Source organism: Centroberyx gerrardi, chromosome 2, assembly GCF_048128805.1.
Source record: "Centroberyx gerrardi isolate f3 chromosome 2, fCenGer3.hap1.cur.20231027, whole genome shotgun sequence".
Taxonomy (NCBI): Eukaryota; Metazoa; Chordata; class Actinopteri; order Beryciformes; family Berycidae; genus Centroberyx; species Centroberyx gerrardi.
In genome coordinates this window covers 22,135,486-22,163,342 of record NC_135998.1, presented here as the reverse complement: position 1 = coordinate 22,163,342, position 27,857 = coordinate 22,135,486, and the positions used below count along the sequence as shown (strand labels likewise).

Here is a 27,857-nt window from a genome sequence, read left to right as displayed (position 1 = left end):
CTGACAATGGAGAAATTATGCAACAGTGAAAATGTAATATTAGATAATCTGACAGAAGGCCAGAGGCCACTTCGCCCAGTTTAGCGCCTGGCTCTTTACACAACCTTCCCCAACCGGAGGGGGAGAGCTGGACACTTAGACGGATGAATGTGTTTCATGACTTGAGATAGGTGTGTCCTTGGGCAGGACGCCGTGACCTTGGGTTTTGGCTGAGTGTGGAGCATCTTTACTGAAACGTGGCGCGCGCCCCTGCCTGCCAGGCTGAGACAAGCGCATCATCAGCACCACGGCGCCTCCTCCTTTTGCAGTTCAGTCACGCACCACTGTGCTCAGATTTGAGATGAAGCATGAAGGATAGCCTATATATTTTTTTTCTCCTACCGCACATAGCTCATATCAATTATTTAAAAATAGCCTATAGCGCTTCACATTGATGCCTTTGCTAGAACTAATTTAACATTTCGTGTTTTATTCTAGACATATGGAGCGCTTAAATTTGGATCATATCTGCAGTGCCTGCCTTCGACCGAGCGACTGCACCTCGTCCAGACGAGTAGCGCAGGATTTCCGATAGAGATCAAGAATTTCCTACGGGACATTTCACGATTTACAAGCCATCTGCTTGCAAAATATATGAAGGTAGGCGATTTATATTAGACAGTATTGAACATAGGCCTAATGGTCTTTCTTGACTACAATTGAGATCACAATTGATGATAGGCTAAATAGCAATGCTTTTCAGCCAAGACCAATGATGCTGTGGGCACAGAGCTGTACAATAGCCTAGAAGTGATGGACAATGTCCTCTCCAACGGTTACAAGAAACCTGCGGTCCTGGTCCTGAATGCAGCGGAGAGAGAGTCCTAACCTGGGGCTACCGGGACCCGTGGATGCTGCGCCGAAGGATGGGATACTCCGACCCAACGTCGGGTAAAGATTTACTCGGCAATAGGTCTCTTTGTTTCATATTTATTTGCGCATTTGGACTCGTCACACTATTGCAGCAGATTCTCTATGGAAAAAACTACATTAAGAGGTAAGTGTTGATTAATTCTGTGTTCCAGCAATAGACAATCAAAGTGCAGGCCTTATTGTTTATAGCAGATTACAGTGCCATACACTGTAAGGATAATATTCAGCCTTTAAAAGCATGCCTAATAGTCGTTTTGTAGTAGGATTACTACTTAGATTTGATCACAATAATGTAAATAATACAGTTGTTCAGTATGAGGGAGGAGTAGTCTGGATGTTTTACAGCCTTTTGGTTGGGGCGCACTGTATGGGGAAAACAAGCTTTAATGGCTGAAAAGAACAATAGCAATTAACCATCCATTTTTTCCCAGTGGCATATAAACAATTTTCATTAGATTTGTTTTCGATATTTTCTGAAAATGAAGCATCACATTCATGCCATACACAGTGCTCGAGCTGTGTATGGTAATGTTTTCCCTTTCTTTTTAAAGATCTTTATTTGATTTTCCGTTTCAGCCTTCTTGACTGGTCATAGCCTACATCTTACAAAGGGTATCAGATTATCACAACACAGCAGACGTCTGTTAGAGCTGATGATTATACCAAACATCTTATCAGCAACATATTAAAGATGATGTGTATTTCTTATTGGTCCCTGATAAATATAACATTTTACCAGGCTGCACACAAAGCCACTGCAGAGCCATGTTTTGTAATACCTCTGCAACACTAGGTAGGCATCAGCAATTTTATCTCTCTGATAAGGGCTCTTGAGTTGAACCCTGTACAACACTACTGCATTCAACTAAACCTATTTATGAGACCTCTTTTTTTTTTTTTACCAAATGGCCTACGAACCTTTTCATTATCACATTCTGAGACAAAATTCATTGTGAGACGAGCAGATGCTGAGAAGCTGGGATGTTTGATCTATAGGTGGTTTAAAAAGAAAAAAAGAAAAAAAATCTCACTCCAAAAAGGAATAATCAGAAAACTTGATCCCCACCTCCAGATATTTTTTTTTTTTTACAGATAGCGCATTATGGCTTTGCTTCACGGCAAACATACATGTGCTGCAAACTAACTGCTCCCCACAGCTCCCCCTCCCCTGCCACCCCGCTGGGCCGGTCTAACGATATACTGTGTGCATTCATGGCATCCTGGCCTCTCTGGGGAGATGCATGAATTCAGCCCCAAGACGCACCTCTGCCTGTGCCCTTACTCCTAGCACTCCACCTAGGAGAGAGGGGAACGAGCTACACAACAGAAACCAGTGGGCTCAGCGGCAGCCATTTTGCTACAATCTGTCTGCACACACACCTCAGTGCGAGTGAGAAGGAGCGAGAGAGAGAGAGGAATGAGAAAGCTTGAGAGTAAGAGTGATAGAGAAAGGCGGTGTGTGCGTGTGCGTGTGTGCGTGCGTGTGTGTGTGTCCGTGTGTGAGAGCGAGAGGGAGAGAGAATGACCAAGCCTTTTAAAATGATGTCACTTTATGATATCTCCCCAAGCATAAACAGAAGTCGTAGTCCATGGGTGCAGCCACACCCAGCCAACGTACTCTTCCCCTGCCAAACACTGTCAGCCTGAGACCATGCAGGCGGGGGATTTATCACATCCTCTTACGCTTCAGGGTATCACAGCCAAACCATCTCTGCAAATGACCAGAAGTCAAGTGGGCTAGAGAGGCAGTAGAGGAGACATTTTGGGGCGAGCAGTGCTCAGGACGATGGGTTTTGGGAACGGCCGTTGGGCGTAACAATTCAGACGTTTCATGAATCTTACATGAACTCGATTTGCCCTGGGTGATTTGTGTGTTCAGTGTTTCCAAGACGACAGCGGAGGTCGACTTTCCCTCCTCTAGATCAGTGATTCTCAGCCTTTTTCATATCAACGACCCCAATTTAGATGAAATTTTGTATCTTGGACCCAAATCTACGAATATTTTTATTGTCAGATGTGATTTTATCCAGAATTCCATCACTATCTGTATTGTAGGTAGAGCGATAACAGTGAAACTATGATCAAAACGGTCATTCTTCTACATTGTCCAATTGTGTTAACTTCTTGTAAATGAAATAATGGTGAAGTTTAACAATTCATCAATTTGCTGGGGACCCCCTGGAACCCTCTCAAGGACCCCTGGTGGTCCCCGGGCCCCACGTTGAGAACCACTGCTCTAGATGGATGAGGATGCACAGGACAGTTTGACATGTAGGCCCACATGCACATTACAGTCGAACAATGTCATGAGCATTGTTGTGTTTGATTTAATGTGGTCCTGAATTTCCACGGGGTGTTTAGCGTCACATGCGTCCAACGGTAACAGTGATCCTTCAGGGTAAAGATGTAGGCAGCGGAGATTATAGGGCTGTAAAATGGCGGGGAGCTTATTAAATAATACACAGCGAGTGACCCACTTTTGTAGATGGAGGCACATTAACTTCCTTCAACTCCACTTGACATGAAAAGGGTGATTTCTAAAAATACCCTCCGCTGGCACAAGTGGCAACGAGGGCTCCTGGGGGGGGGGGGGACGAGAAACCCAGCAGACATAGGCTGAACTAAATCATCCAAAATTAATGGATTTGGAATTTGGGAAACCGTGGGCCGGATGTGCATGTGACTTTGATGAAGAAATGAGCCCTTCTTGATGTCTTATCTATGTGGGTTGTACCTCCCCAATTCTGTGTAGCTGTCTGTGCTTTTATCAGGTTTTTTTTTTTACAATCTGGTTAAATAATGTAAATCATACTGATGACAGATTGTACATAAACATGTTGACTTTCAAAGGTACATAGAGCCCATCGTCAATAATTTATGAGTCAAAGAACTTATACCATATACTGTATATGAATGATTCCCTGCAGATCTGTTAATCTAGAGTAAACAAGGTCGAGATATGAGGAACTTGGTTAAATCAGTCTTTAGAAATAATGTGCTTGGCCACAATGTTTGGTTGAATTTTCTCTTTGGATAAGCACTTAAGGAACCCTTACTGGTTGCGATAATTACCCCGGGACATTAATGGACATCTCAGTCAATATCTGTTCTACCCTCAAAGCCCTGATAGCAGAATCCAATTGGAAACGTCCATGATGTTCTCTATAGTTGAATTAATGTTGCTCCAGGGCAGCATTAGAGAACATTACGTACTGCAGAGCAGCTTTGTGCTTGTTGTTTGTCTGATCTAATGGGTAGATCATGGTTTGAATTATGGCCACAACTGAGCGATGAATGGGCTCCAAACATTGGGTTTCAAGACATTGCATTAATCTTTGAGTCCGAGCTAATCACACCCTTATTGGTGTATCAATCAACTCTCCAGAGATGAAACAGAGGTTCTTTGATGGCCAAAATATAGGAAAATATCAGTAGTGTGTGACTTCTGTGTGGTAGAGATAATTTGCAAACTTTAGAGGACTGGACTCACTGATCAACCCATTACATTTCAGATAGAAATCAAGCCTCAGTATGCATAGTGTTTTAGGATCAGCGTTACAAGCAGTTAATGATATCAGTGACGTAAACATGCAGCTTTAGTTAGCTTTACATTTTATATAACAGACAGCTGTCCTGTTCTCGGCACATGTCCTGATCCAAAGGCCTGAAGTCCGTGTCTGACTTTAGTCCATTCTGCTCTGCAGCGTGGCCAGGGGCAGAGTGTTATTGAGATGCTGAAGTGGCTCTCAGAGAAGCCAAATGGGCCTGCAGATCAGTACTGACATCCGTCCCTTAGAGATGTGGGCTCTATCACATAATGTGCTTAGAAAGGTACAATCTCTCCAGCAGCGCCTCTCTGCTGCATTTAGCACACCCACAGTGCACTCATGTGGAAATGACTCACACAGGGATATTTGCATAAAATGTCAATAATAACGCTTATGCTGTATTTACACATTTTGAGTGAAGGTGTTGCTACATGTTAACGCTCATGATCAAACTCAGCCTTGACTCCACACATAATACACAAATACAGATATTAGGAAAGCTGTTATTACTATTATTTAATTCAAATAGAAAAGGAGTTGGAGTCTGCTCAGCACCTCTGAACGGTGAGCTATACGCCACTGTCTCTAAAACATTAAGTATGCACACCATTTGTGTGGTTCAGAGTGCCAAACCAATTAGATGTCCATCAATGGAACGTGAATAGTGTTTCCACAAATTATGATCTAACGACTCTAAATTCAAATTCAGGACTAAATTCAGGATTAAATAGTATGAGACCCTGATATTGGCAGTTTAACCTTAGTTCGGCCCTTCATCTCACTTGAGGAGATCCACCCAAAGCAGGGCTTATTTATATGTTATTGTGCACATGCTCAGAACGCACGTGTTCCCCACCACATCTCCGCGGAGTTGGCTGGTATATTATGCAGAAGGCATTTAATGGCCTCCTCTCGTTTTGAGGACTATGAGCCACCTGCACCAGATGGCCTCTTTTGATAAATTCACTTTGATCTCCAACTGCATTTAACCTCCTTTAATCTTATTTACTAACACAAATATTTGGATGAAACATGTTCTAAATCAACAGTTTTTATGGTATTATCCACACCTACCAAATGTGTAGACATCACTTAGAAGTAATTTGACATTCACAGTAAATTTAAACATTGGCACCGATTATTGTCCCCCTTTTGTGATTTTAACATAGTGCATTATAATTCTGACATTCCTGCAGGCCCATACAGTGCCGGCAAGCATGCCGGGGGGGGGGGGGGGGGGTATACAATTTATATAAATATATGATTGTTGACAATGACCCATAGCATCAAACTAGAAAAATAAGATAATCTACTATGAAATTTTGCACTTTACTTCATTCCTGACATGTATTTTGTTGCCAAATTGCCATATGCTGTCACCATTACGCAATGCCAAATGGCAAAAACTATGTGTCCCTCTCACCATTACGCAATGCCAAATGCGCAATGTGCATGTCCCGTTAACCATCATCACACATTGCCAATTGCTAAATACGCAACCTCCAACCAAGAAAAACAACACAGTAAATATGTAAAAAGCACAGCCCAACAAAAAGTCATGAAAATAAACTGCAAAGGCATCTTACCTTCACCCGAAGCACAACGTAGGCCTACCTGACGCACACACACATCGCCCTTGATTGGTTAGTACATTACGCTACATTCAAAACAATTTAGTAAATCCTCCCCAGTTGTGTCTCACGTCACTTAAATCAACTCACGTAGTGTAATATTTATTATTACTTTACTGACAGAGACTTAAAGCTACTCAAAGCTACTCGTCGGGAGCAGGTCGGGAGATAGACCGGGAGTAGAACTCAACCTGTTGCTGTAACTCAGTCTCAGTAAAACAAGGAGTACAATGTTCCTAAAGCATAGTAGGTTCATTTCTGTTTTTTCTTTCTTTGTAGATCGCGATAAATGTATTTATGCTGTGTCACCCAGTGTCACCCCAGTTACAATCAAATTAAGTCAAGTGTGGACAAATTTGGCGCCCCTAGTGGCGTGGCGCCCTGGGCAGTTGCCCTGTCTGCCCCGCCCACGCGCCGCCACTGGGCCCATACTGCAGAGTGTTAATGTGTCTGTCAGACTCGGAACAGTGGCAACAGCCCAGCAGAACATAAATAACCATTCTAACCATGGTGTCATTACCTAAAAGTCATTCTAACCATGTTTGGTGTCATACTTTGACTGTTTTTCTTGAGCCAAAAGCTGATCCCCCTTGATGTATATGTGTATGTGTGTGTGTGTGTGCGCACACGTGAGTTTTGTGAGTGGATGAATGGGTTTGGTTGTACGTGTTTGACGTTTGCACAATAAGGACAATAAATCCCAAATAAACTGACTCATTTTCTTACTAGTGCGCAACAGTTTAGCCGACTCAAAGGGGACGAGACAGGAAATTGGACCGGTCCCGTTAATTTCTTGGATGACGGATCTCTGAAGCCTGCCAGAAATGGGAAGAAAAGGTACCTGTCCAGCGTGACTGACTGCACAACACCTCTGAGAAAAGAGAGTGAGAGAGAGAGAGAGAGAGAGAGAGAGAGAGAGAGAGAGAGAGAGAGAGAGAGAGAGAGAGAGAGAGAGAGAGAGAATGAAAGAGAACACAAGTTTCAAATCCATCATAGTGATGATGACCCAGCCCTGCATGTGTGTGGACTGGGCCGCTGATGCGCCCATCTCAGTCTCCTCAGATGCTGTTGAAGTAGTGAAAGAGAACAGAAAGCGCAGCACATTTAGTCTTTTTTTCTACTTGTTTTGAATTCTGCAGGTTGGTCATTTAAGCAAGTTAGAAGGGGTGATAATGTCACAGGACTATACGTCACACATTTAACTCTAACTTAACCTGTCTGCATGTTGACAGATGTTTCCGTCAGAATTTTCAGCCAGATTCACAGAGCTCCGTAATAGTCACACCCTGCCTAGACGATATTAAGAAGAAAAAAAAACGCTCTCACAGGTAGGCCAGTTTGAAGGCATTTTTAAGTACTTTCACAGAAACCCAAGAATGCCTCTTTCTTTTCCATTAGTCTGAAAGGGATAAACTCTCATGTATTTTTTCAGTGGTGGTTGCACTTCAGATTTGCTCTTGCATGTTGTCTGATCCCCTCCACCTTGCCCCCTCGACCCCTGACCCCATCCCCCTCTTGAGAAGCTGGTTGAACCACGGTCTCCTGTTGATGTACTGGCTTCTCCTCGTACCTCTGTGTCCCATCCAGCACCCATCTCCAAATGCCTTGTCCTCCTCAACCTGTGTCTCATGTGTTCTGCACAGCTCTGTGTGTATGCCATGTACATAGTGTGGACACTTCTCTCTGCTTCCCCTATCTCCCCTTCTCACATCTGCATTGTCTCTCTCCGCGACCTGGACTATACCCTTTTTCCACTTTACTTTCCTTGTTACAAGGTTTCCCCAAAGCTCCAAGGTCCCAGTGCCTGAAGAGTAGATGTCAGTCGCTGTGGTAAAATGCTGGCTCCAAGTATATCAGCCTAATTTACATGGATTGGCCTTGAACCAGCATGGTATGGTTTACCACTGAGATGATATCCTCTAGAATTGAACAGAGAACACTTGCAAAAGTTTCATCATCTTAGCTAAAACAAGCGTCATAGACCAAAGCCAAAGTATAAAGTTTCTTTCAAATGAATGTAGGACACATGCCGCTCTAACCGTCCTCTCAGTAAAAACTCAGAAATACACTGCATCATCAGGTGGATGTAGACAACCAGTTTCATTGTTCCTTACTTGTATGATTTCATCCCGGCATCTTGTTCCTTTAATGCATCTCTCCATCATATTGTTCATGGTGTTCTTTTATTATTATTATTATTTAATCTCACCTCATTTTTACTGCCACAGCCACAGGCAATATGTTGCAATATTATCCATTTTCCAAAATACCCACCTTCATCCTATCTCTCTGATATGACAAACCAACATTCATTCACCCACATGCACACTGTGATGGCTGCCACTTTGGCATTAAACTCAAGTCAACAGCATAATAAACAGGTAAAATGAGAAAACATATATATTTTGATCTTTCCCAGGAGCACATCATCCTCAGATATACATTACAAATGGTATATAGTGAAGATATAATAATGATTAGATATTGATGATTTCCATACATTCAGATATTACATTCTATGCATGGTGGCCAGAGATAGTTAATAGTTTTTAATTATTTAGTAACCACCCAAAGGTGAGAGAGTAGACACTGGCTCCTTGAAGGCGCCGCAGAGAGGGCAGCTTCCACCAAAGCTGCTGAATGGATCAATATCTTTATGTAATACAAGCTTATTTAAATGCAGCCAGAGGGAGATTAGACTCCCACTCCTGTGGCCCTCGGCCCAACCCTGAAAGGAAGACTATAGATTTGGGCTCCAGAGAGCAACGCTCTGGGGATGAGGGTTTTTCACAATAAGACAAAATAATTGGGAAGATATGAAAACATAGGGATGTAAAACATTACATTTCTCACAACTGAAGTGCCTATTTATTGCCTTATGTCTGTGTAACAAAGATGTGTATTGAAACAATGTTGTATTTGCATGTTACTTGATAACATTTCAGCAGTGGTTTTGTAGTTACATATTTTAGACAATTGAGTTGTTTTGGTCATTATTCAAATGGAATTGCAAAAACCAAAAGCCGGCAAATTGTATTATAATGTGACTGCAGATGTAATTAAATGTAATAATGTGAAGTGTCTGCTCGGAGTGTTGGAGGCATGCAGAGGACGGGAGGATCTCCCGCTCGGTGCTTTTGATTTCTCTGCCTCTGATCCTAAAATCCTAAAAGTTTACCCTCCATCTCATCTTTTGAAAGTCTTTTGCTTTCACTTGACACGGCACCTTTCGGCGGCCATTTTGCAGTAGTGATTTTGCCACAGTCATTTTATGTCACTCCAAGTAAGCATTTGGTTTAATTCAGCAGGTGAAACAAAATGGTGCAAATAAACACAACAATTTGATCTCTGTTCAGAATCTGCTCAGAATCCATTTACACTGCTCGAGGTGGACAGCATGCACTAACCAAAATACACTGAATTTTAATGTACTGATGGATCAGAGCACCTCATTATCTTACTGAACAAAAACAGGTAACCTACACCATCTGCTCCTGGAAATGTTTTAGCAAAGTGCAGTGGTGAAAATTTGATTGTTAGTCTCGCAGAAAGTGATTTTTTGCAAGTTGTTTTTTTTGTAAATTTGTTGTAGCATAATGACAAATCCCTTGCTACTGCCCAAAATTACTATAGTATGGTGTAAATATAGAAACAAAGAATGTTAGGCTGGCTGTTTCGGTCTTCTCCCCCTTCACCCTCCATTCTAACTACCCCCACCCAAAACACACACACACACACACACACACACACACACACAGAGTTGAGGGTTTTTTTTTAATCCAAATTGCAATCTGATTGCATGTAAATACAATGTTGTACTGTAATAAATGAAGCATCACTACACAGATAAATGGCAACTTATGGGCACCTTAATTTAAAGTTTACACCAAATAAAACTCTTTCCTGTCATATTAAAATGTTGAATTTGTCTTCAAAGCTTTCTCCGCAGAAGCCATTGTGTCAGATCCACCACAACACAGTCACACCACCATACTAAACACATGATTTTTGTGTGCTTTTGGTTAATGTTGCCATTTCAGTATGACGATTTATTGGGTTGTTTTCTGTCTAATCTAATATATAGATTTCCAACCTCATATTCTTTAGCTCTATTTCAAGAATAGTTCAATGAAATCTGGTTAAATTGTTCAGTTCCAAAAGTGAGAATGATGATTGCCTCTACATTATGATTATATGTGTGCATGAGCATGTGTGTACGTGTGAGTGTGCATGTTATATATGTATATCCCAACAAAATGTCCAGAAATCAGCTGTCCAGTCAAATTGTCATGTCATCGTGGCCAGCACAACTGTCATGTAATTTCTATGTAGTATATATCTGTAAAAATTTTACTGCCTTACACACAAAAACACATACTCTCTTACTCATAACCACCAGACTGCACACCACTATAGTCATCAAATTCACCTTATCCATAAGAGAGGAACCATTTTAACAAACTATGCACTATACCTCTTTTTCCCTTTCAGACTGTTTTTTCTGTTTCTGTTGTTGTAAATTAATATTTTTTCATCACAGAATGCCAGTGTTAATCGTGTGAGTTCTCATCCTAACTCAAAATAAGTTAAAGTGTGAGATGTTTTTTTTTTTTTTATTTGTTTGTTTTTTTATATTTACAGTCTTCAGTTAGTGTAAAGTGTGTCACATTGGTTTAGACTAAGATGCAATAGAAGCTGGTGCAAGTGTCCAGCATACAGTATGTTACTGTCTCACTACCTTCTCTTGACCTACGGCAAGTCGCATCACTTCCGTCATTGTCATCCCACAATGCCAGATTGATATTCCAAGTGTTTCATAAAGTTAAGCCATAGATGTCTTTTTTTTTGTAAAGCTAAAATATTGTCCCTTTCTGTGTCTTCCCAACTCACTGTTTTATATTGCATTTTATCTAGTTAGTGTATATAGTTAGACTTTTGTTCTGTTGCCCAGTGTGCGGGCAAGTCTAGCAAGAGGATGACTGTGTGTATCCCTCCAGGTATCTGGACACATACGATGGAGCCTATGACTACAACTCCACTGCATGCAAGGAGCTCAGGCAGGAGATTATGGATGTCAAAGTCCTGACGATGTGAGTGTTCACCAGCCAAGAGCGACAACGCTATACTTCTCTTCTATATGATATAGTCTACACCAGTGGTGGATAACCTCATTTAGTATGAGATCTAGTTCTTCTTGGAGTGAAGTGATCTACAAGCACCTGTCAGGCAGGCCGAAAGAAATTTCACAACCTAATTAATGCAAGTATGGAATAAGTACGAATTTTATACTCCTAATAAAGTAAAAAATCGGGATGTTTGAGGAGATAAACGTAAAAATTGGCATTAGAATCTAAATAGTCATAAGAAGAATAATAATAATAATAATAATAATAGCTGTTGGACCTTCAAAAGAATGATGACAGCATTCCCTTACCATTTTGTTGCTTTTGGGTGAAATCATCGTATCTCCAGCATGTAAAATAGCCTCGGTTTTAGCTTGATGACAATGTTTGATGACAGTTTTTGAGTTTATATAATGAGTTTCGAAAGGGTTTCACAAGTCGTAGAATTTCTCAACCCATAGAAGAGCATGTAATCTTTCAGTTGAAGTGAAAACGTAAAAATTGCCTAAACAGGTTATGAGGTTTTCACATGACAACAGCGATTTTCTGAGAGCGTTGGCATATCAATATATATCAATATATGACTGACAGCTTACAAAATATGCTGAAAAGTGAACACTGGCTATTCAGTTTTGAAATTAATATTAAGCATGACAGTTTCTAATTTATGAAGTCTACATTTAGCTGACCTAAACAAAAGAGATGCATTTCAGTTTGAAAATACTGATGATAGCAAACAATTTTCTGAACTAAGGCTCTGCTCACAACCATTTGTATCGTAATCACAAGTTATATCATATCTTGAGCCTGTTTGTCTGTCAAATCTTGCTTTACATCGTAAACTGTCGAGTTTGTGCACAACCATCGCTCTGATAAGTAAGTAAATTAATGCAACCCTCAACGCTTTTTTGGCTTCATTCCCACGGTTCATGTGTGCCATAATGTGAGACCAGCCTGCAAAAAATGGAAGAGCTGCTGAACAAAATATGGCAAGGATTCATCTGAATTGAGCTTGTAACCCTGCATGGATAAGTCTGATTGGATGACTGGTGAACTTGATGAATAAGTTTGATCCCCCAGTTTTCATTTTAAATCATCAAGTGATGGAGCAGCAGACATACTGCGACTGGCTAATAGATAGCAAACAACAAGTTGCCCACACCAGACCTACATAATAAACAACTAGACACTCAGTAGAGCGCATACTTCCGCTATGCTATGCAATTGTCAATACATGCCAGTTCCAGAACTGAAAGTTGTTGCTCTCATCTCTTAGTCTCAGATGTAACACTGTGACCATTTGAGCAGCATCATTCCTCTTGTACTTTAAGAATGTGAACATGGTTCACTTTATGAATGTGAACGTTGTCTAGTGACCTTTTGTGCATGTTCCTCAGGCTGCTGGGCCTCATTATCGCACACATTGTAGGCCGTGGCCGAGGGGCCATGTGCCAGTCTGAGTGTGGCGGAGAACAACTACTGTCGCTCTGCCAGCCTGTCAACGTAATCATGCAACCCTGCTGCTGCCTCCCACAGCCAATCATGTCTCCCAGTCATCTGAAGGAAATGTCAGTTCAAGGGCAGCTATTTGGAGACGTGCTAGAGAACACCATCTTCTTTGTATTTACGAGATCGCTACAGTCTGTGCCCAGATACTCCTAGATCCAGCGGCACCCGAAGCTGTCAATTAGCATATTATGAGAAGTGGCATATTCAAATACAGTAGCACCACTATGCTACTGTACCAGAGTGACAAGTGCAGTTCTGTTTCCTTTTCGTCCCTCCGTCTGCCTTTTTAAGCCATTTGTGATGTTCCTTTAATTTACTGCCCCTGCAGAGAGATGTTTAATCCTGAATACATCGTCCTTCCAGCCGCATTTCACAAATCTCTCTGTCTGTCTGCCAGGGTGAAAACCTCAGAGCTGTTTGACAGATGGAGAAACCTGCAAGTGTGTAAGTGGGAGCAGAACAAAGTGGAGACCAACAACTTCAAGTAAGCACCACTCAGCAGCAAATAGTCTTCATATGTTAAATAGTATATCCGAAGGAATGAACCTGTCTAGATTTGTTGGATCTCACACACGACTACATGACACCCCATGATTTGCACAACAAATTGCACATAAACTGTCTCTGCTTCTGACGTACATTAACCAATGGCTGCTCTAAAAACCCACCTACCGGAACTTCAGTTAGCGTCGCCTTCCAAACGCCTGCTTCTTTGTGGCTCAAACTTTTATTTAGTGTCCTTGGCCTTAGTATCATGTCTACGGCACCATAAAAGTTCCAATAAATTCTTCCGTTTTCACTAAACGCATTTTTGGGGAGCTGGGAGCTACAGCTAATGCTACCACGCTGATGACGCCGACCCTTCAGAGTAAAGGTTCCTCGGCAATATACCAAAACCTGTGAGGTTAAATAGAATGTTTTAGACAAAGTATAAACTTTTCTGTCATCCAGAAGTCACTTCTTAACCCGCAAGGTATTGTGCGCACCCCTTCTCTCTCACAGGTTTTTTTCAGAGGAACCTTTACTCTGAAGGGTCGCCGTCATTAGCGTGTTAGCGTTAGCTGTAGCTCCCAGTTCCCAAAAGCTGGGTTTTTACATATGGGTTTTTGTCTGGGTGCTGGAATGTGGATTTTGTTGTCGTCTAACTCTCCCCTCTCTTTGGTATCCTCCAATAGGATGTCTCTGTCTCGGTGCTGTAACGCCCCCTCCTTTCTGTTCACCACCAAGAGGAACACACCTGCAGGAACCAAGCTGAGGTATGAGGTGGACACCAGTGGCATCCTTCCCATCACCACCGAGGTCTTCAAAATGTTCCCAGATGTGAGTTCATACCACCTGTTTGCGAATAAAGCATATTCATAAGTATGTGTTTGCTGTGTTCCAGCATAGTGAATCATCATGTTACTGAACCCTGTGATGGATCTAATTTGATTTCAAGACCCCTGTTCCCTGTTATGCTGTCTGTCTGACTCTAACCTGTGTCTGTTTCATCCAGGATATGCCGTATGCCAAATCACAGTACAAGAAATGTGCTGTTATTGGAAATGGCGGCATCATCAAGAACAGCAAATGTGGAAAGGAGATTGACTCAGCAGATTTTGTGTTTAGGTATAGGATTAAATCCTTAATTTAATGCCTGGTTTGAAATTTGTCTAATATCCAATTGCAAAGAAGCTAAATCAAATATGTTTGAATCCCTTTAATAGTGGATATTTCTTTTTTTCCACAGATGCAACATACCACCCATCAATGAGAAGTACTCAGCTGATGTTGGCACTAAAACAGATCTAGTGACGATAAATCCAAGCATTATTACTGAGAGGTACCATGAATCTGGTTCAGAGTGTGAAATCAGACTGACTCTATCTGTCTCTCTCTTTCTCTCTCTATCTGTGTCTTTCTCTCTCTTTCTCGCTCCCCCTCTCTCTCCTTTGGTCTCTGTCGTCTCATGTTTCACTTCCACTGCACCCCAGGTTTCAGAAGCTGGAGAAGTGGCGGCGCCCGTTTTACGAGGTCCTCCAGAACTATGAGAACTCCTCCGTGGTTCTGCCCGCCTTCTACAACACCCGCAACACCGACGTCTCTTTCCGCGTCAAGTACATGCTGGACGACTTCGACTCCCAGAGAGGCGTGTTTTTCTTCCACCCCCAGTACCTGCTCAACGTGCAGCGCTTCTGGGCAGTGCAGGGCGTGCGGGCCAAGCGGCTCAGCAGCGGCCTGATGCTCGTGACGGCGGCCATGGAAATGTGCGAGGAGGTCCACCTCTACGGCTTCTGGGCGTTTCCCATGAACCCCTCCGGCATCTTCATCACCCACCATTACTATGACAATGTCAAGCCGCGGCCAGGCTTCCACGCTATGCCCCATGAAATCTTCAACTTCCTGCACATGCACACGCGCGGGATCATCAACGTGCACACCGGGCAGTGCAGCTGATCACCCATCGCCCGCCTGAGATCTTCTTCTTCTGCTATAATGTGTCGTGGAAGCTCAACATTTTACCCTTTAGTTTTCATCCGTTTTTTAAGATGTGTTTTATCTGATGGACAGCGAATGAGATGGCTCAGTATTGAAATAGAGAGACGGCCTTTGGAGCGTACTCTACTGTGCTCCCTGTAGTTCCATTACACGTTTGAAGGTTGCTTGCTTCAATGCCAACAATATGATTTCTCTACTCGATGTGTACCTTAACTTGCTCACTTAACAAATCCAACGACTGTGGCTATCTCTGACTCTCTGACCGTAGGATGCTTGTTTTTAATGTGAAAAGTGGTCTTCCTAGTGATGTCGTTTCCGTGACGTTTTCTAGTGGCTCAGTGGTACTGCTGTACAGAGGTGTTGTTTTCTACTCAACGTTGCACAAGTATTTACGCTGAAGCAGGGCCACTGTGGGTGTCCCTCTTACTCTCTCTCTCTCTGACGGTTTCTTTGTGCTCCCTCATTCCCCCGCTCTTTCTCTCAGACACTCTGTGGGCGTGGCAGCTTTTAATGTTTGTGTAAAAAAAAAACTAAAAAAATTAATAAAAAAAAAAGCCTGAACCTTGATATTGAGCTAATCCAAAAAAATACAAAGATTTAAAAAAAAAACACGATGAAACTCGTAATTGCGTAGCTTTATGAATCTATTTCCTATTCACCAAATTCACTGGGTGAATATTTTAAAACACTGCTACTCTCTTCAAATGGCCTTTTTTTTTCCAATGGCCTACTTTCTTCCCATTTGACTGAAGCACTGGAAAATTCCCTCTGATATTTCTGGTGCAAAATGGTGGGAGTGTTTTTTCGGCTTGTCACAGTTTTTGGACAAAAGCCAGATATGCTATTTTATAACGACGCCACCACAGCAAAACGTCCAAGGCCATCGTATTAGTCAAGAATCACAGAGCACTGTTGAGCAACCCAGCCTCTCGCTGTCATTCATGTCTTAAGCCATGCTGCCTTATGAGATATCAAACCCTCTTTCGGATATGCAATTCACCCATGTGTATTGCTTATCTAAAGTACATCAATGTCAAACTAATTCTTATACTGTCTCCTGAATCAAGGGACATTTGAGACTCTCCAAGATACAGGAATCCATGCGCAGTTCTCTTCTTATATTCTACTGGAATTAGTAAGGTCCTGTTCCCTGTAAGATAGAACTCCATTCATAACCATGTAATGCTGTGCATGACTTTACTCTATACTTGGCTTTGTGTGTGCCTGCTTCAATGATCACTGAAATATGTTTACACTTAAGCCTCTACTGAAGCTCACAGTGCTTTTGGAGATATACACGAACCTTATCACGAATGGGATTTGTTAGAAGTGAATTGTATAATATTGGATGCCGTTCTCATTGATGATGGATGAAAGGATGAAAGTGGTTGTTGCCCCTTTGTGAAATGATATGATACTTTTACTACTACTGCATTACATTATGTCCCCCCCTTTGAAATGTGAATATTCAGTTTGTAAGCTTGAAAGCATTGTGCATTTGATCATTGGAAAGCTGTATGGTTGTTTTGTTTAATCTCAATTTTGTTCTATTCATGCTCTGCCATTCACTTGTCCATTAAATCATTTATAGTTGAAGGGCATCACTGCTAAGGTTTTAAAGGATCCTTTCCTTTGTCATTCATACAGACTCTGTGTGTGTGTATATATGCACAAGAGATATGAGTTCAGTAACTACGAGCACACCAAAAAAATTTTGGTTTGAATTTTAGAACCACTAAATTGTTTTGTAGACAACACAACTGAATTAAGGATGGAACAGGAAGGGAATTGGTCTGTGTACTGAATAGACGGTAATGTATAACACAGTGCTTCTTAACTGATTCTGGATCATACTTTATACTGGTATTGTGTTTGTAAATAAACTTGTTTGAATTTTCTCACTTGTCTTGCATGGTCATATTGGGTTTTATTTATAAACTCTGTGTGCGTGTGTGTGTGTGTGTGTGTGTGTGTGGGTGGGTGGGTGGGGTGGGGTGGGGAGGCTCAGTGAAGTAGCTTACTGCAGTACATGAGCATACACATAAATTCAGTAACACTAACAATAGGACTGACTCAAATCAATCGATTGGCCACAAATGAGAGCTGGTATCACTGTGGCACCCGGGTGACAATGAGCAGTATTGTGGATGTAGTCCTATAATCCAGTGTGTAGTAGCTGAACATCACTTGTTGCTTGTGGGGAGCGACAGACACGTGGTGCTGAATTAACCGTCTCCCTTCAGACCAGTTGACCTCTGGTTTGTCCGCTCCAATTAGCTCCTTAAGCAAAGGTGCTGTCAACACCTCAATTATTAAGCAGTGGCCGGTGTCAGTGTCCTCTCACTGACTGACTCACCTGGGTCCGCTTTAGATCAGATCATACTGAGTTATGTTACACCATAACTGACGCCGATCTGGAGTTGGTGTTCATCTGATCTTCATCTATCTCAAGTACAAGTAAATAAAAAAATCTATTAGCAAATTAGAAGATAAAAGTAACATTAGTGAAGCAATGAAAGCTCTATGATGAGAGTTGTGGGCTATATGGGCTATATGCTGTAGCATATGAAACGCTTAGGACTACATCAGAAACAAGACTTCACTCTGACCAGATGTAGCTTATAATGGTCAGATCACTTTGACCAAATCTGATTCAGAAAGTTAATCACATTCAGATGTCCATCACCATAGCCAGTTCTCCCTATAGGCCTCACGGATCCTTTAATGTATTTTTTCTACTTTAGAAAAAAAAAAAGTGCTACCGTTCTTATTGGATACATTACATGCCAGTGATCACAAAACCAATCAAAAGCACTGATTCAGGGAAGCCCTCCCCCACCCCCAGCAAATGATGGATCTTATTAGTTACTTAGGAGTCCCCCTTGAAAGTCTTCATTTTAAGCTCATGTCCACACAATTGGAGAGAGCCACATTCACCTTTGTATTTGTTACATTTTATTTTGATATTCATGTGCTGTATCTTATAACAGGTAAAAAACATACAGTGCTTTAAACACTACATTTTACTCAGTATTGCTTGATGGTGAGTAGGATTTGTCTTAAAAGGGGGCTTCCACAAAAAATTTTGCCTAGGGCCTCCAGCAGTTTAGAGCCGGCCCTGTCTATCACTATTCTTTCATTTCAACAGTTGCCCAAGCTATAACTATCTTGCTATTATTTCAATTTAAGGTGAAGCTGAGCTTTCATTGAATGATGTTCTTATGGTTTTTAAAAGAGCGGAGGTGTGTGTAAAGATGGCAGAACGGGGCTGACTGACCGAATCTCTGAAGGTCACATCACTTGGACACAACTATCAACAAAGAGGTCAACTGGAAAATTTGATTGTCTCAAGACACAACAAGTTCATCGCAGGTGATCTGGATATGAGTAGCTTACACAAGACATATTTATAGAATAGATCGATGCAAATTAATTGTGCAGTTTTTCATTACTTACTTTATTACACAAATGTTATAAATGTGATTAATTAAAAAAAAAAACAACAACAATGTAGCATTTTGTCATGGTGATTCCCCAGTTCACTGGGTCAAATGAGGTTTGACTATCTGCTGTCATTCATGGATTGGGTAATCTGATGTTGATAGATATGTTACCATCAGTATGACCAAACTCTGCCCTTCTCCAATCCCCCTTCCCCTTGACTGCCTTACGCCTACATTATCAGGTATCAGGTGGCAGCAATAAGGCTAATGGGATGATTTGGCTCATACACAGGTGCAGATGTGTATGCCAGGGTTATGGAACTGCAACAACATTTTGCATAGCAGCATCTGTACTATTATAGAAAAAACAGCATTGTTATAGACAAACAAGAATTATTCTGTTATATACTGTTGCTTTTACTATTTGTCATTTTGATGTGATAGACTGTGAATCAGTCCAGTGTGATTGTGACGCAGACAAGACTATGCGGGCAAAAGCATGCTGAACTCAATATGATTCATATCCATTTACCTTTGTCTTCAGCTTTGTATTGTATTGTATTTCCCATCAAAGCAAAGCAATACACCAGAACAATTTTCTCATGTTAATCAATTTATCCATAAAATTAAAATATTTATTATTCTTTTTCTGATACAACGATGAAAAGAAACCGTCCTGCATATTATTCACTGTTTGGCACCTAAACCATTCTTACATTTGAATTGTCTTGCAAATCTGCATGAAATGATGATGAAGATGAGAAGAAATTAAAGCTCTAACTTGAGACAAAAGCGGGGGTCACCAATAAAAGAGAGGTGTGGTTAGAGGGCATTTCCCTGAAAGTAAAGAATTACTATATTTATATTTATATTTCCTCTTCATACCTAGCTACTTTGAAAATCTAGCTACTTTCTTGATAAAATGAATCTGACTAAGATTTAATTCATTTTTTTGCCGATAAAAGTTTCACTAAAAAGCTTCAGGCAAAGTAGGCTGTATGAACAACTGGGCTCCAGTCACCAGAGTCTCCCATTTAAGCTCTTTCTGTTTTTCAGGACCAATACCGTCTACCAGGACAGAGTGCAGCTAAATATTGATGCAGTTACTCCTCCAGACAATAACGCAGTCTAAATAACCCTTTAAGTGGACTTTGAAGTGGACTGACAGCAGCTGAGAAGAAAATAAATCATTGCTGGATGGATGTTTAATACACAGTGTAAATCTTAAGATTTACACCCTGGTAGCCAATTTTGTTGCCACTCACATGTTCCCTTCACTCTGGACTAGCAAATGTGATTTATATGCATTTACCATATACTTTGTTATGTTGTAAATCAGCATTAACAAAGAGGGAGTGCAAGGGAGAGTTTGCGTGTTGGTCTGTCTGTCTGTCTGTCTGTCTGTCTGTGTGTGCGTGTCTGTGCAGGTAAAAGCGAGACGCCCCCGGCCCGTAAAGCGATCCTGACACCATGAATAATGGAGAGTGCCGTGGCAGAGAGGATAAGTTCTCTGTGCAAGGCTCCTTTTTCACAGGGCTTTCTCCCCGGGTCACGTGAGCGCCGAGGTGACAGTAATTTTTCATGAGTAGAGTGTGTCGGTTGTATGGCCATATTGCCCAGGTAGCAGAGATCCGGGCAGCCATAGCTCCCCGTGGCCCAAGCCTCTCTGCCCGCACCCGCACGCCCCACACCGCCCTCGCTGAACCCCGGGGTCCCGGCACCTCCCTGCAGCCAAGGGTCAAATGAATTGTCTTACAGCTTTAGAAACTCAAGGCAGCACTTGCGAAACTAAAGGCCAGGGAAGTGGATGAATAAAAGATGCCCCCAAAACAGAAAAAATCCACAGCTTCTGAGGAAACCGAAGAGGTTGATGACGAAGTGGAGGAAACGGAGCCAAAGTCGAAGGAGAAGAGCAACAGTGTCGCCAACGGGGACACCGCAAACCGAGGGAAGAGTCGGAAGAAACACAAGACCGCGGAGACCTCTGACGAGCAGGAGTCACCAGAGAAAGAGAAGAAGAGAAAAGGGGGTGAAAAGGTAAAAGAGAAAAAAAAGAAAAAGAAGCCTGAGGATGATGCTGAAGGTGGTGTTGTGATTGAAAACGAGGATGAGGGGGATGAGCAGAACAATAATGACACCACAACCAGTTCCAAGAGGAAGAAATCAGAGAGACTCAAAGAAGGAGAAGTGACTGAGGGAGCAAAGGAGGACAAGAAGAAAAAGAAGAAGAAATCCTCCTCAGAGGATCCAGAGGCGGACGAGGAGGAGATGGGGTCCAAGGATAAGAAGTCTAAGGATGGAGGGAAAAAGAAGAAGAAATCTCAGGATGATGATGAGGAGCCCATAATGGAGGAGGAGGAGGAGGACTCAAAGAAAAAGAAGAAGAAGAAGCCAAAGAAGGGATCCGCGGACAGCGATGAAGATAAAAAGAAAAAGGGGAAGAAATCCAAAAATAAACAGGTGGACTACGCTGAGATCTACCACAATCAGCTGCTGAACTACCACACAGACTCGTCCGACGAATACGAGGATGAGTACCACAAAAAGAAAGGTAAGACCGTGGCTCCGTATAGCGCAGACCCAGCAGTCCAGCAGAGAAGCCTCACATACTGCACTTCAGGTAAGTCCTGACCGTATGTCATGTGTACAGCTGTTGGAGCACGACCGTACACACCGGTCAAATCTCAAATACAGGTCCCCCCGCCCGTCCTCTTCGTCCCTGAGCAGCAGCACCCTGCGACCCGCCCGCCTGCCTGGGGAATCCCTCTGTGATTGTTCTTGGGTGAAAGCTCGGTTATGTTCCACATGGATGGAGCCGAACAGAGGCCGAGGGGCAGACGGGTGCTGGGTGCCGTCCCAGAGGCCGGGAGCAGCACCGGGGCCAGAGGCAGGGCGGGGAGCCAGAGGAGCTTTCTGGGAACAGATTAGACCAGTGGTTTCTCAACCCAGGTGTCGGGACCCCCCCAGGGGGTTGGAAGATCATTTTAGGGGGTCGCGAGATGATTTATGGGATAGGAAGAAAACATGTCATTTTTCAGATTTTTCTCAAATTTATGCATTTTTTTATTGTGAAATACCGAATAGTTTTCAACTTGAAAAGGGGAAATCATTCTTTGGTTGAACTGTTCACCACCCGGCATATGCAGCCAGCGATGGGGGTTGAGAGTAAGCGTCACTTTGTTTTAAGGGGCCAAGAGCCAAAAATGTTGAGGACCACTAGACTATTAGAGACTATAATACAATAGACCAGACCAGACCACACCATGGAATTGAATTGAATTGAATTGAATTGAATTGAATTGAATTATATAGCATCGTATCGTTTCATATCGTATCGTATCGTATCGTATCGTATCGTATCGTATCAGACCAGACCAGCACAGCCCAGAACTGAATCAAATTGAATCGAATCGAATTGAATAGACCAGACCAGACCAGAACTGAATCGAATCGAATTGAATCGAATCGAATCGAATCGACCAGACCAGACCAGACCAGACCAGACCAGACCTGAATCGAATCGAATCGCATAGTTTTCGTTTTAGCTGGTAATACAATTGTTAGTGCATGATTACAAGTGTTCAGCATTAGACATTGAATTTACATAAAATACAAAAGTTACTGTTGGAAACTGTCAATTAAGCTGCTTACTTCAGGAGGCATTTGAAACAAGTTGACACACCGCACCACTCACTTACGCAGGTCTGTACTTAACATCTTCCATATTTAATGTATTTATCCCCCCATCATGTTGAGAGAAACAGTGCTTGACGGTATGACAAAGTAGCTTGAGCATCCTGTGAAAACATTTCAGTCTTATTCAGACCTTCCTCTGTGACACTTTTTCTGTCAACATTGAGGACTACTACACAAGACTATAGCAGCGATAACAATATCAATACAGTAGCAGAGCAGTAATTTAGTTGATGTAGTGTATTTTTAGTTCCTGATCATTATTCTGATTGGGTAAGCGACAGTGAGTATCATCGTTTAGCAGCGGTGGATAGGTGTCGTGGTCTCAGTTTCCTCACTGGCTCTCCTGGACTAGCTGGCAGGCAGGCAGGCTGCCCTGTGCTCCAGTCTGCTTGGCTCACTGAAGCTGCTCTCCAGAAGTCTCTATCTGACCGAGGAGTTTATCAAGGCTTAGTTTTACCAGGCCGCTGTCTATCTGATTTTATCAGGTGTCTCTCTTTCTCTTTAATCAGGTTTTAATAGCTGCGCTTACTGTTAATTAGGTCTCCATGTCTCTGTCGGATCTGGTTTTCTCAAATTGCTCTTTATCAGCTCTCTGCCTCTCCTTTCCTACTCTGTCCTCGATGTTTCATGGCCATCCGACTGTGTCCTGTCTCTGTTTGTACACTTATTGTGCTTGCGCATGTGTGTGTCCTCCTATCACTAACTATTGTGATACTTATCCTCTTCTCCCTGCCCCTTTCTCTCTGTATCATGATGACGTTATGGCTTATATAAACTCATCCAGTCCACCCTGAAGTCTTCTCTCCTTAACATTTACCCAGAGCAATGGAGTATCAGATCTACCAGAGCATCCTCTCTTAATCATCTATAATGTCCTTAGGCCATTAAGAGAGAGTCTTCCTATGTTTAGATTAGAAACTTCTTCATCCTCCATTTATCTCTGATGAGGGCTGCCAGTAGAGTATTGACATAAAGTCCTGTACAGTGTTTCCCCTCCTGTCCATGCAGTATTCACTGTGGTCTGGATGTTATATAACCACACAGGTGAGGGGTTTACCATAACCCCTTTGCATGGGTTAGATTCGCCTACAGTAAAGCAGCAGGACTATACAATTACCTCTGTATAAACCGAGGTATTGATTCACAGGCAGTAGCCAATGGCTGGCTAAGCTGCTGCTGAAGATTTAATGTTGTAACTGTAACCCGAAGGCAGAAGGAGGGTTGAAACATTTTGCACATGTAGACATACTGCTACTTCAGTTACATTTTACTGAAGTGAGGGTGAGAGTACTTATTTAGAAAATGACTCGTTTAGTAGAGGAGAAGCATACTAAAATAGTCAAGTACATGGCTAGTTTCAAGTGAAAATCATTAAGATTTTGATATCTTTTAAAATCTTTTAGGGTTTGAGACATTATGCAAATAATGTGATGGGTAATTTCCAGCCCATTGGACGAGCCCATGGCTGTTTGACAGTAAACAACAGATCACATTATACACACATACTCTTAAATATAACACTTAGGGAAGTAATGAAGACTCCAGTGAAAGTGAAAGTAAAGACTTTGAAAAATTCTTTGAAACACAGCATTACTATACATCTGCACATTTCATAGTGTCAACAGTCAAGTCGGGCCACGTCCGCCCGTCGATGGTGACCTGAAACATGTCCACCCCGCTCTCCCTATCCGCTACACAAACACACAACGTGATACAAGCAAAGACAGATGTTACAGACTGCTGAGTTTTCATCCCGTTCCTCTCCCTGTCAGTTTGGTGGCTGTCGGACAAAGAGACACAAATACAGTTCTGAAATGTGAGAGAGGCTTGGCTGGCAATGACAGCAGGCATGGATTCACTGCAGATTCGCCGCATTGAATTCCCTGGCAACCGTGTATGGAAGGAAACATAATGCTCCCTAATTGCACTGTTGCCAGCACAATGTTTTTAGATTATTGAACACTGTCTGTGAATGTTACCTTGTCTATGTCTTTTTGTTCTTATTTTTTTTTTGTTAAATTATTACTTACTTAAATTTTGTAGACTCTTTTCCCTTTCTGCTCTCATGATGGGATCGTAAATTGCACAGTTGTGATAATTATCACATCATGGACAACATGGCGCACATTTTCATCTCTCTTCTTCTTTGTGTATTTCATTCATTCATTGTCTCTCTCTCTCTCTCTCTCTCTCTCTCTCTCTCTCTCTCTCTCTCTCTGTCTGCCCATCGTTATCTCTCTCAGTGTATGAGGTGGTAACTGTCACTGGTGATATCAAGGGAGCGGGTACAGATGCCAATGTGTTTGTTACCCTATTTGGAGACTTTGGTGTCACTCCCAAGGTGCATCTGGCCAGCAAGTGAGTTTAAAAACTTCTTAACATTGAATTATCAAATTATTTAATGAATATGTTGTCTTAAAGACTTACACTAATTGTGATTAGGCCCTGACTGTAAAGGAATGAAGGTTCAATGACTCTGTTTTGACTGATTGTTTTTGTACTTGTACTTATGACACTAGGCTGTATGTATTGGATGAACCAGCACTGCAGTGCTGTAGCTGTAAGCCAATCAGATTTCATTCTGTATGAGTTTGTATGTTTTGGAAAGGTAGCAGGTTCTAGGCAATAACAACAGTCTCTCAATGTCAGCTATTAACTGTTAACCTTTTCTATTCCTCTCCGATCCTTCAGCACAGAAAAGAGGTATTTTCTAATCAATCTGCTAAAGGATGGCTATGATTCTGTCCTTGTGTTGGGTTGTATTGTGCGTATGACACTGTATGAGAGAGTATTCCTGCTAAACAGAGCCAGTTTAATGGCGTGGTGTCCTCAGAAATGCAGCCTGTGAATCAACAAGAAATCAAACTGCCAGCTAATCATCTTTTCAATCTATTTGTCATAACTGCTACCTGGCCTGAAATATAAAAACTTTTGATGTCAGAGAAGAAGAACATCTTCATGGCAGAGACACGGTTGTGGTGCAGGAATCTCTTCTCTATACAGTTGTGTAAAGTATCGGACACAGAATATCTGGAGTAAGGAGGAACTATGTGACATGGCCGGTCTTCTTTTCCATTCAAGGCAAATGAAAGAAGACCACGATGTCATTTCTGTTCAAATGATCAAATGACCCTAAGAGGATCTTATCAGGGGAGTAAGCAGGCTCCCCTTATCTCTGCACACATTGATTGGCAGATAGGGTTACCTGTGCAGTGTATAGAGTATACCACCTTATTGTAACCCACACTAGATCATGTCACCCATACCTTGTGGTGGTCTCATTCATCCCCTTCAGACAGCATCAACATGCCATGTGTTCAGTATACATGCTGTGTGACAATAACGTTATACAGTTTATGAAATACAGTATATGGATGTTGATGTGTCACATTAACACATTGTGTAGCAACAGCGTCAGTGAGGAGGAGTTTCACCTTACTCCGATATATATTAGGTCCTGCCTGTATTGTGCAATGATCAGTGAAAACTTTACAACATGATACAGGTAAGAGAGGGTTGCTATGGCTCCCAGCATATTTGCCAGACTGAGTAATCAGGGCAGATTAAAAATGCAACTCTTTGGAAATCCAATGTAATTAAGGCACATTCAAATTGCATGAATTCCAAAGTTTGCATGGGGTTTGGTTTTTCTCTTGACCGACGTCTGCTCATCATTCTCTTACAGGTTATTTTACATGCAGACAGAGAATGAGGGGCATGTATTCATGTGTGTTGGACAGTACTCCAATTTTTATCAATGCACCTTGCACCTTAATTATGCGTGCTTCCTTGGCAATGGCAGTGGCCATTATTGCGGGCAGGGGAGGATAGATGGAGATGTGGGTCAGAGACAAAGGCAGGTATTCTCTATTGATGGAAAAGAGGGTGTCTGATTCACTACGGTTGGCAGAGGAGGTCTGCCGTCCGCACAGACCCAGTCCATCTCTGCGAGGGGTAGAAGAACATGAGGAGGAGGAGGAGGGAGTATTGAGGCGGCCTAGCCCCAGAAGGCTTCTGGTTTCAAATTATAGCTCTGCCGTGAGACCACCAGGATACCCTAAGCCGGATCAGTCAGGAGATGTAATTTACTGTTCCAGACTTGAGTTCCTGTTCTGTTTGTTGTCTCTGTCTCTGCACTGGATCTCTTTACTGCTCGTTATCTTCTTTCTTCCTCTCTCTATCTCTCTCTCTCGCTCTGTCTCTCTCTCTCTCTCTCTCTCTCTCTCTCTCTCTCCCTCTCTCACATACACACACAGACACACACAACTCACGTTTCTTCCTAATTCTCACATTTTCCATGTCTCCTCAAATTACAGAAGCCGAACAGCATTTGAGAAGAATAAGACTGATGTTTTCCGTATCAAAACACACAACGTGGGACCCATGAGGAAGCTGAGGTAAGCTGATGAGAGAAAATTTTAAAGTGCTTTTGTGATCCCAAGTACCATAAATCTTAACTTATAAATAGACATTAAAAACATTTGCGCTGTTCTGTACAGTTTATACCCCTTTAAATGCCCCTTTAGTGTCTTAGTTGACTGTTCATGGCACAGCAGCAGCAAACTGAACTCTGGCTGCAGATGCAAAAGATGCTGAGGCTCAAAGGTCACTGACAACGTCCTTATGCTTCACAGTTTACTATACACTACACTATAGGCTAACATTCGCTTACAGATGGGATCAGATACCAACTTTTCCACTTATTTTCCAGCTGTGCTGGCCAGTTCATCAAGTGATCGGAAGTTAAGCCCTATCTGTTGCTGGGAGTTAATGAAAGTGATATGAAGCAGCAGGATAAGGCGACATTTGAATAGAAATGTTGCCCATTTTCCATTACAGTAGACCAATCCTATAAGAGAACAGTAGAACTTCCACCTGATGCCATGTTTCAAGTGCAATCCAACACCCAGACCGCACAGAAACTGGGCCGACCTCATTTGCAAGTATTGGTAAATCGGACGCATAATTGGAGAAAGTTGTCTTCATTATTCTTTGTGTTATTCTACGCCCTTCTTATTGCTCTTACTGACTGTATTGCTGATATGTCTGAACCGTAATGCTTGAAGGCAAATATCAGTGCACCCTTGTTTCATCTCTGTTATTTGTAATGGCATTTACCACCGCAGAAACTAACTTAAATCAAACTCAAAAGTGTTACGGGTACAGGTGATGTGACAAGCCCATTTACGATGGCCTGCAGTATGAATTCATATTACACCATGACCTTTGACTCCCCAGGATCGAGCACGACAACACGGGGATGAACGCCAGCTGGTTCTTGGACAGGGTGGTAGTGACCGACATGAACCGGCCCCACCTGCGCTTCTATTTCGCCTGCAACAACTGGCTGAGTCGGGAGGAGGCCGACAACCTGTTTGTCAGGGACCTGCTGGGCAGCCTGAACCCCATGGACGTCCCAAAACGTGGGTCACCCCAGGACACACACACGACACAAACTGACATAGTGGAAAAAGGATAAAACAAAATACTGGTTGTAACATTCCAGATGCCTGTTTA

At 42.2% G+C, this 27,857-nt stretch overlaps 2 protein-coding genes across 5 annotated transcripts in view; both read left to right on the top strand.

Moving 5' to 3' along the window:
- The first annotated feature begins 890 nt into the window (after positions 1-890).
- On the top strand, positions 891-15,159 carry st8sia5 (ST8 alpha-N-acetyl-neuraminide alpha-2,8-sialyltransferase 5). Of its 4 annotated transcripts, XM_071904661.2 has the most exons (9): positions 891-1,036; positions 6,821-6,928; positions 7,324-7,419; positions 11,089-11,181; positions 13,121-13,207; positions 13,899-14,043; positions 14,219-14,331; positions 14,453-14,545; positions 14,697-15,159. In XM_071904661.2, exons 1-9 carry the CDS (start codon positions 891-893, stop codon positions 15,157-15,159), a joined length of 1,344 nt encoding a protein of 447 aa, XP_071760762.1. The 4 variants fall into 4 exon arrangements, with proteins under 4 accessions (XP_071760762.1, XP_071760763.1, XP_078143993.1 ...); XM_078287867.1 differs by lacking the exon at positions 7,324-7,419 and having other exon boundaries at positions 906-1,036; XM_071904662.2 differs by lacking the exons at positions 6,821-6,928; positions 7,324-7,419.
- Positions 15,160-20,462: 5,303 nt separating this feature from the next.
- The window catches only part of loxhd1a (lipoxygenase homology PLAT domains 1a), a 28,727-nt gene continuing 21,332 nt past the window's right edge, over positions 20,463-27,857 (top strand). Inside the window, exons 1-4 of the mRNA XM_071904668.2 lie at positions 20,463-21,195; positions 24,584-24,698; positions 26,657-26,737; positions 27,579-27,763. Of these exons, the coding sequence (XP_071760769.2) occupies positions 20,463-21,195; positions 24,584-24,698; positions 26,657-26,737; positions 27,579-27,763 (1,114 nt within the window). The remainder of the gene's footprint in view (positions 21,196-24,583; positions 24,699-26,656; positions 26,738-27,578; positions 27,764-27,857) is intronic.

Coding starts and splice junctions, on each gene's coding strand:
- st8sia5 (XM_071904661.2), top strand. CDS start 891: ATGCTGCGCCGAAGGATGGGATACTCCGACCCAACGTCGGGTAAAGAT. Junction 14,332..14,452: donor TCAGCAGATTTTGTGTTTAG/GTATAGGATTAA, acceptor TTTTTTCCACAG/ATGCAACATACCACCCATCA. Junction 14,546..14,696: donor CCAAGCATTATTACTGAGAG/GTACCATGAATC, acceptor ACTGCACCCCAG/GTTTCAGAAGCTGGAGAAGT.